Source organism: Electrona antarctica (genome assembly GCF_951216825.1).
Source record: "Electrona antarctica genome assembly, chromosome: 3".
NCBI lineage: Eukaryota > Metazoa > Chordata > Actinopteri > Myctophiformes > Myctophidae > Electrona > Electrona antarctica.
This window is the reverse complement of record NC_136808.1, coordinates 44906838-44916316: the sequence shown is the minus strand read 5'-3', so window position 1 is coordinate 44916316 and position 9479 is coordinate 44906838. Positions and strand designations below refer to the sequence as shown.

Sequence of the window (9479 nt, the reverse complement as noted above, 5' to 3'; positions counted from 1 at the left end):
CACAACAACTAATAATCTTCTTGATATTACTTGAAACCTTCACTCCTCCCAAAGGCCTTTCATTGGAACATCTCAAGTCACCTCCTTTATAGATGGTTGCCATGGTTTCAAACTTCTCCATTAATGACGATAGCAGAGGCCCTTTTCCAATCTGTCTAGGCTTGATGGACTGTTGCCCCAGTACATTCACTCCCCTTTCTTTCTGCTCAGCCATAGCAAACTTTGCAACTATATTTTTCACACTGCCTCCTCTCTTCAGCCCTTGACCTCCTGGATGGATGCTATTGTCCAAAGCAGTCTCTTTGTTTTGAATTTGGAGGCAACAGCCCCCCCCTCTTCCTCTTGAAGCCAGAGCTCCCACATCGCGTTGGTTGGTCATTGGTGGTTTGGGTGTGGATCTCATGAATTTGGATTGGAGGAGTTGGAATGAAGTGAGCCGTCGTGGTGCTTTGTCATCTACTATTTTATCTACTCCATGCTTCTGAAATTTGCTAGAACACTTCCCTCCTCTCTTGTGTTCTGTCATTTTTTGTGCATCAGTGAACCTGGAATTTGACTTTAGTTGAGTTTGTTTAGTTGGAGCCTCAGTCTTGTTTCTCATGTTCCTCTCGGGTGTTGAAACTGCCACTGGGGTTTCCAAGATTCCATTCGTGCCAGTGTGGTTGGCAAAGTTCGGAGTTATGTAGTGTAGTAAGCTCTCTAGAATACCTCGGAGCTCTGGGCGACAGCTCCGGTCTCTGACCAACTTCTTCAGCATGCTGGAATCAGGGCTGATTTTATTTTGCTTGGAACCCAATCTGTGGAGAATAAAGGATACACACAACTAAATCCTCATATGCATCTAACCAAGTATAGGAAGGATTTACAGATTGTGTGTGGGGTCAAGTACCTTTTTGAAAAAGTTAAGCTGTGCTCAACTTCTATATTATTTTTGAGGGGCGCTAGCCCCTCCTATAAACAGCTATAGTGTAGATTCTGTCTTAACACAAACATTAACTGCCATTGACAAAGAATGGATAATTTACGTCATATGTGTCTGAGCAAATCGGCTGTCAGTATGTTTGTCGGTATGTCGGTGGAAACCCTTGGCCAATTTGGCACCACCATTCTTGGTGACGTAACCAAGGTATGTTTCAAGGTTGGTATGAGGTCAATTATTGATTAGAGCGCCCCTCACTTCACACGGGTGTGATTTTATTATTTTTTAAGTGAATTTTAGTCGGTGTAGTATAGAAAGTAACTAAACTTGAAATTAACTAATTTAGCAGTGTAGTAGCTGTTAAATATGATTAGGCAATAGCAGGGTGGGTTGGGTAAAAGAAGAGACAAGAAATAGTCTAGACATTTAGTAAAATAAGAGTTATTCAGGAGTGGTGTAATGGAGTCCATTTTAATCTCACAACAGATTTAATAACCACCACGTTATGGTGAATTTACCACACACATAAGGATATAATCACACAGATAATGGCAACTGATCACATTTACGGAAATGCCACACTTCATTATTGCATACATTGAAAAATACAAGTTAAAATAATCAAAAAAAATACTATCAATACACAGCAATCAACCACGTAAAAAGTATGGCTTTTATAGATCACCTGAGGTTCAGTTAATAATTATGTATAGGCCTATTGCTATACAAATCTGAAAAATATTAAAGGTTTGATTAAATAATCTAGGTTGTGCACAATAGTTTGCGCAAAACCCAGAGATAATTGAAATTTGATGTTGATTTTCATTGCATCAAACAAACAATACGTAGCTAGTTTGAATGTAAAGGTTAATACAGGTTAGTTTTTGAGTGGTCAGGGAATGGGGTTATTAGGGGGTAGCTACTTTCAAAACAACCAGGATTCCCACCAATTCTACCCACTAATCTCCTAAAATGTCATATTAGCAGGTGTCAGAAAAACACAATTACTGTTACATAGATTATATAGATAAAAACACACACACACACACACACACACACACACACACACACACACACACACACACACACACACACACACACACACACACACACACACACACACACACACACACACACACACACACACACACACACACACACACACCTCAATAGAGCACCTTTACAGCATGGAGTAAGCAGGGGGACAGGGGGAGAAAAGAAGAGAGGAAAGAAACCACTTGAGGCTATTCAGATACCACTACGGTGCACTAGGGGACAGTATGGGACAGAGGTAAGCAGCCATAGGTCCTCTGTGTCACACCAGTGTAGAGCAGGTTACTTCTCTGTGCACTTCTCTGCAGATGATGCCTTGTGGAGTGCAGCTCCCAGCTCCTCCAGCCGCTGCCGTCGGTCTAAATCCTGGTACAGGCCGCTGGGAACCTGGCTAATGCCGTATAGGAGGCCGTACAGACAACCTGCTATCAGGCCTGTGGCCTCACCCGCACCTGGAACAACACAATGAGTTGTGGAGGGCTCAGTCAGCAGGGACTCGGAGTGTGATGACTTTTATGCAGTGGTGGGGGAAAAGTACTGTTACAAGTAAAAGTACAAAGGTATTTAGAAAATCAGACCCATCTGAACTGAGTGGTGCGGTACTGTACGTGTACGTGTGTTGGGCTGCGCAACAGTGACACTTGGTGGTGAAAAAAAACAGTATTTCCGTGCTTAGATACAGACATACAGAGGGACACACATTGCTGCGTATAGGAGTGGCTAAAAAATATTTTGACAATATTTTCAAATGTTCAGAGGTTAATGTATGTTTTGTAATAATAATCAAAATCTACAAAGTAACTAGTAACTAAAGTTTTCAAATAATTGTAGTGGAGTAAAAAATACAATATTTTCCTCTAGTAAAAGTATACAAATTTGGAAATACTTCAGTAAAGTAGAAGTACCTCAAAATTTTACTTAAGTAGTACTTGGGGCAGTGGTGGCTCAGGGGTAGAGTGGCTGGATGGTAACCGCTGGATGGTAACCGCAAGGTTGCCAGCTCGAACCCGGGCTCCCCCAGAGTTAGTGTTGAAGTGTCCTTGATCTATGTAAAGCGCCTTGGATAAAGGCGCTATATAAATGCACCATTTACCTTTTTTTTTACTTGAGTAAATGTACTTGTACTAAATGTACTAGTTACTTTCCACCACTGATTGTATGTGTTTTGAAGTAGTTGGATGCTGCTACCTCCATGAAACACGGCCCGCCGGCAGAGTTCTGTCCAGTCGCTTCCCGCTGCCAGAAGGGCATCATAGGCGATCATGGGGGCATCGTGTCCCCTACGGCCGGGGCGCCCTTCAGAGCTCCAGCGTTTATACATCTGCATGTTCAGGAATGCGTTAATTTTACATTAGTATTATTGATTGAAACCTTTATTTATTCTCGAAAAGAGCATTGAGGTTCTCCCTCATTTTCAATGCTGACGAGATCACATATAAAACAATTTAAGACATGTATAAAACACAAATCAAATCTTCACGTAAGGCATAGAGACATAATATACAGACAGTGAAACAAAACATAAGTTAAAAACAGTTACATATTGAGGTAGGGAGGTTCAGAAGCAGGTTATTAAATTGATCATATGATATTGGGGTACCAATTTTCAGTGTTTGCTGTAAAGTGTTCCATGTAGTAGGGGCATCGAAGCAAAAAGCTGATTTTCCCAGTTCAGACTGCACGGATGGGACCTCTACTATTATGTTATTTTGCCCTGCACACAGTACAATCCTGATAATGTATAATTTTGTAACTCTGAGAGTGTTTAATCAAATGGCTCCTTTAAGATTAAGTGCGGGCCCTATCTTATACCCAAGGACAACAAGGACAACACAAGAGACGGTCACGGTCACACAGCCAACTCAAGGTACGGCCACGGAGCCGACTTGGGGACCCAACGCAGCTCCTCCAAGGAAAACAAACAAATTAACGGAGCTGAACGTGAATCCCCCCCACCGCCCACACCTTTTTTTTCCCTCACTGTATATGTTTCTTTTCCCTTTTTACCTCCTTTATGATGAATTCCTGTTCTGTCTATAGAAGTGTCTATTTGTACGTCTCTAAATGTTTTGATGATTTGAACATGGTGGACCCTATTGGAAACAAGTGTAATGCTTAATTGGGTCGTCCACTCACAGTTAACAGCCTTTGTATTGAGTTTGTGCTTGAAATGTACTGTAATTCTGCAAACTGTTAATAAATTCTTCAATCAATCAATCAAAACCCTTTTTTGGCATCTTTTACTATTTTGAAAATCATTTCAAATTCAGTTCATGTGCATGCCATTATGCTATAAGAAATCACACCCGTATGAAGTGAGGGGCGCTAATATATTAAAGTCTAACTCCTGTTGATAAGCTGATGTAATGGTGATGTAAACCAAACGGTACCAACACAAACATTAAATTCTGGTTTGTGTTAGGGGACAAGATGACGTACATTTTCCCTTCATTGTCAATGGTGTTTTTAAAACAAACATTGAACTAAAAACAAACCTGTATATAGCGCCCCTCAACAAAAAAGGGGGGGGGGGTCTGATCTACAAGCTCACAATGAATCACAGCCTGGCTTGTAGATCATGGCAAGATCTATGGCTATTCCTATTTGGTAGACCTTGCCATGGAAAGGTTTGGGAAACCCTGGTTTAAAACCCATTTTGGGCGGGAACCCCATTTGGTGTTTTAAACATTATAATTATAATTTAGCTTTTGAAAAATAGCAGATCTACAAGCTCATAGCGTAGGTCTGCTATTTTTGAAAAATCTTGAAAAAGTCTTTGAATATATATTCTTTCGTTTTTAACTCAAATCTTTGCTTCTGAGGGGTTCCTGGAACAACATATTTTCAGATGGGGGTCGGCGGCCAAATACATATCATTTTGGGGGTCTTTGACATGAAATATTGAGCACCACATATACAGAAACATGAGGCATTTTTTTAATTTCGACGTCAGGCCTAAATGGGTTAGGCGTTACCTTGTCTGTCTCCTCAGCATCGTAGCGATCAGGGAACAGGGCTTTGTTCTGTCCTTCCTCCTCTATCCCTCGCTCTTCCAGGTAAAACTGCCACTTGGCCTCAAAGTAGAACCAATTTTCCTGATATTCTACAAAACAACACACAGTTACACATTTGAATATTGGTTTTCTAATAAATGACATAGTATATGAAATATTGACATTATTTTTGCGTCTTCCTATCTGACCAGCAGAGACTGGCATTTATCTTTGTATACTGTACAAAGATAAATCAAGTTTTCCCTGTTGAGCACCGAGCTCTTCAGCTTGTAATTATATTTGGGCACTCAAAATATAATATTTCCAATATATTTTAATCATAGTACATTTCATATTTTTGTGGTTATTTTGAAAAATATTAAATATTCTTCTGTATGAGAACATATTGCAAATTATTGGACCGTGATACCAAAATCATCTATACTGTTCAGAAAATCATTTTGAAAGGTTTCAAACAACTGATTTGATCAGTCAAATTGGTCAATTTTGGACACCAATGTGCAGTCCACACACATACTGTACATACACATACTGTATGCACTCTGACCTGCCATGTGCCGGATGGTCTTCCTGCAGTACTCCTCTGCCTTTGGGATGACCTTCATAAGGTCACGGCCCCAGGTCACAGGGGGCTTCCCCTGGATAGCATAGGATGCGAACAGCGCAGTGGTCATGGAGCCCAGGAAGCCTGAAGCCAAGATACAGGTATACCCAGCTCTTATCACTATGACAACATTGCCTAGAGAGACTTTAAACCCATGGTTTGCCTGAATTTACTGAGTCGGATATATATAGCACTACTGGAGTATAATCATTTTATTTGTATTTGTCCTTTACTCATACAGGTATGTGCAGTGAAATGTTGGTTCAAGAAAAGACATGGTTATTATTACCACACAACAGCCATTTTGCTCTAACGTCATGCTCAGGGGTTGGGTTAAGGAACTACATGTATGTGCTCTGACATTGTACAAGCAAATGGCTCCTGTATGAATATGGTCATACAAAATGTATGTATGTAAAGACAAATGTCCAACAAGGTGTGGTTTCCAGCTTATTTTCCTGAGCTGGAAACCGCACTCCATAACCCAGTCCATTATTGCTTAATGGACTGGGAGTCCCCACCTCCCGAGTTACGTCATAAGGGTACAGTGGTGAATATGGTCAATATGTGGAAAAAGGTATGTCGATATGCAGACTTTTGTTTATCTTAGGGGGGGAAAGGTGAAGGTCATCGCTCAGAGGAATATAAAAAGATGCAGACCACTCACTTCCAACGCCAAGTAACATATTATATATGTTATACATAGTATAATGGATATCATCTCATCTCCAGTATATGTTTTGCCTTCATCAGGATCATGTGAAGTGATTGTTAACAACTTTCAACCGAGCATCCCTATTTATTTCTGCATCTTTATTCTTCTCTTCATTACATACAGTATTATCTTGTTGTACTGTTGTTATCACGGTTTTGTGGAGCGTGCCACACCAACATTTTGCTGCTTGTATCTGGATGAGTGAGCCTCTTGAATCTTGAAATCTTGTCATAGGTAAAAAAAATAAAAAAAAATAAAGAAGAAAACAAAAGAAAAGAAACAAAACGAAAATGAAAGAAGAATCAGACCTGTATGACTCTGAAGTGAGTGGTACTGTACTGTACTGTACTGTACTGTACTGTACTGTACTGTACTGTACTGTACTGTACTGTACTGTACTGTACTGTACTGTACTGTACTGTACTGTACTGTACTGTACTCCTCCCTGGCCTCTGTGTGAGATACGACTATTTACTATTTTTGCCATGTATAAAATAGGGATTAAGTGGTTAATATGTGCCAACCTGTGGGGTGGTTGTGGGTCATCCTGCCTGCCTCAATGCTGACCTCCACCAAAGTCTCCAATCTCCCAGGCTGCCAGTACCTCATACCCACACACATGGCTTTGGTAGCTGCACCAAAGCCAGAGCCTGGACACCAAGACACAGATGTGTACACATGCAGTCATCCATGTTACGTTTATGCTCATAAAATGTTATATTGTCATAAAAATTTAACCAGATAAAAACACACCTTTTTCATTGAAGGGTGTGTGCCAGGCCAGCAGGAAGTTGTGTGGTTTGAGGTGGGCGCAGCCCTCAGTGGTGGCAGGATCAGGAGCGCGCCCCTGAAGTGACACCATAGCTTCCACATAGACACGCACAAGCTCCCGATAGAGGTCCTCTAAGCTCCAATAGTCTGGCCCCACACACGTGCACGCACGCACGCACGCACGCACGCACGCACGCACGCACGCACGCGCACACACACACACACACACACACACACACACACACACACACACACACACACACACACACACACACACACACAGTAACTGAGTCACTCATGTTTGGCATGCATGATGAGCTAAATTTAGATTCAGCTTGCTGGGCTGCAGATTAGGCCAAGTATGCCTGCAGGATTGGTGAGTATATGTTTCCACACATTAGGGGGGTCCACCGGGATCCACCAGCGGACACAGCACTTTGGTTGTATGTGTGGGTGACACAGTCACAGAGCATTCCTTCTAATTTAGTAGTAAACAAGTCTTTGTGCTCGTTATGGTTCTATCCTCAAGTAGCAGTTTTTGTATTGACCTGTACTTTCGTTTTAATGTACCCATTCTGCATACTGTGAAATAAAAACTTCAACCAACCAATCAATCAATCAGCAAGAGATGGCTTTCACGGCCTGGATTAGGGTACCGTCGACTAGTAAAGGGAGCAGAGACAGACATGATCAATGTGTAAAGAGGGAACATATTACATCTTATTTTGTACAAAAGGTTGGTCAGGTTATTTTTTTTCTCCTTTTTATGTTTAGGGTGAGACATCAATCAAGAATTTTGTATTCAGGTGTATAATACAATTGTTGCATGGAATGTTGCATGTTGCATGTTTCTCCACTGTGTATTGGAAGGCGGCCTAATCAAGTGACCTAATCTCAAAAGATGTCATTCAGCCTTTCACTTGAACTGCTGTCACTGGCTTTGAACTGTATGCAACATGATCCTGATGGATCATGGAAGGGTCATGGAAGGAGGATCATGGAGGATCATTGATGTCTCTGACCAGCTATTGTTCGGCAGGGGAAGAGATGAGGATCATGGGCTTTCCCAGAACATTCTATTTTGGACTATTCTCTCAGCACCTCCCATCCAGTCTGTGACAAACCTGTGATGAAATTCTGAAACAATGCAATGACAATCACATTTGATGGATTATTTATGTTTGGATTAAGGCATGTCAGTAGGATGTATCTTAAAGAATATTGTGAAGTGATTATCAACATTCATGGTCTATATGGAACGTTTTTCAGGTGGTCTGTATATTTCAAAAAGAGTAAAGGTGGATCTGAACAGGTGGGGTTAGTCCAGAAGATATGAATGAATAGATAATAGAAACTAGTCAAATAAGATAAAAGACATGTCTTTTAGCTTATTATACAATGTGTGATCTATAAAACAAACAAAACAGATTCTGATGTGGCATATCAGCTGACAATCTACAGTGTGGCATAAAACCGAGTTGAATCAAATTCTCCAATTACGAACAAATAATAAATCACCCATACAATTGTCCATCCAATGCTCACCTACCTGTTATAAGTGCTGCTGCTGTGGTCATATGCATCAACACTGAATCACTCAAGGGCCAGTTATCTGCGTCCAACCTCAACTTCTCCAGCCCCCCCAGAGTGGCTAGCTCTTCTTGGATTTGACGCCCTGATGTGCAGCTTTCCCAACGACCCTTTCTGTACCCCAAGGCATCACCCACAGCACCCAGAACCATTGCTGCTTGGAACTTCTCCATGATGCTTGATGCCTTTAAAACTTCTGTGGTCCCTCTTACACACAAACTGCACTGGTTAGAAGTCCATTACAGATTGGCAGCCACTGCCAACTGGACAGCTTGGATCAAATTCTTTCTTCCACAAGTTCAACTAAGCTTCTGATGGGCCCTATTTCCACAAAGGAATCTCTCTCACCCGACAGATTCCCAAGGATTTCACCCAGCCACCACACATGCTCAAAGAGTTCTGCAGAATGCGTTGTCTTCAACTGTACACGCCACTAAATCTCTCTTCTAGTTCCTTATCATGTCTCTCACCAGTCTATCTCTATCACAGACAAACACACCATCTGTCCCGAGGGTAGGCATGCGCGTGCACACACACACATGCACACGCCTTTATCAACCATAGCTTCTTTGTGTTGGGCGGCAGTGGGCTCAACTGTAATCAGGTGGCACCTTAAAAGGCAATCCCCATGGCTCCATGGCCTACAAGCCATGGTGATATCATGTAGGCAGTAAGGGAGTGGGTGGGCTTGATAGATTGGTCTGGGGGTCAGAGATGGTAATGGACTATTATACTGGATTTCATGTCTGTCAGCTGGTCCTGGGCCTTGTTTACACCCCTCACCCCACAGGGAGAGGATAAGAATGGAGCATC

General features: G+C 41.7%; 1 protein-coding gene across 1 annotated transcript; it reads right to left on the bottom strand.

Annotated features, from left to right (window-relative positions):
* Positions 1–1393: 1393 nt before the first annotated feature.
* On the bottom strand, positions 1394–9063 carry adprhl1 (ADP-ribosylhydrolase like 1). The gene is made up of 7 exons (XM_079496757.1): positions 8626–9063; positions 7059–7223; positions 6830–6955; positions 5534–5674; positions 4948–5075; positions 3161–3293; positions 1394–2424 (listed from the first exon to the last, which is right to left on the bottom strand). The coding sequence occupies exons 1-7, from the start codon at positions 8837–8839 to the stop codon at positions 2255–2257; spliced, it is 1077 nt and encodes a 358-aa protein (XP_079352883.1). The 5' UTR covers positions 8840–9063; the 3' UTR covers positions 1394–2254.
* Positions 9064–9479: the final 416 nt, after the last annotated feature.

Coding starts and splice junctions, on each gene's coding strand:
- adprhl1 (XM_079496757.1), bottom strand. CDS start 8,839: ATGGAGAAGTTCCAAGCAGCAATGGTTCTGGGTGCTGTGGGTGATGCC. Junction 5,076..5,533: donor GACCATCCGGCACATGGCAG/GTCAGAGTGCAT, acceptor GTTGTTTTGTAG/AATATCAGGAAAATTGGTTC. Junction 2,425..3,160: donor GCGGGCCGTGTTTCATGGAG/GTAGCAGCATCC, acceptor GTGTTGTTCCAG/GTGCGGGTGAGGCCACAGGC.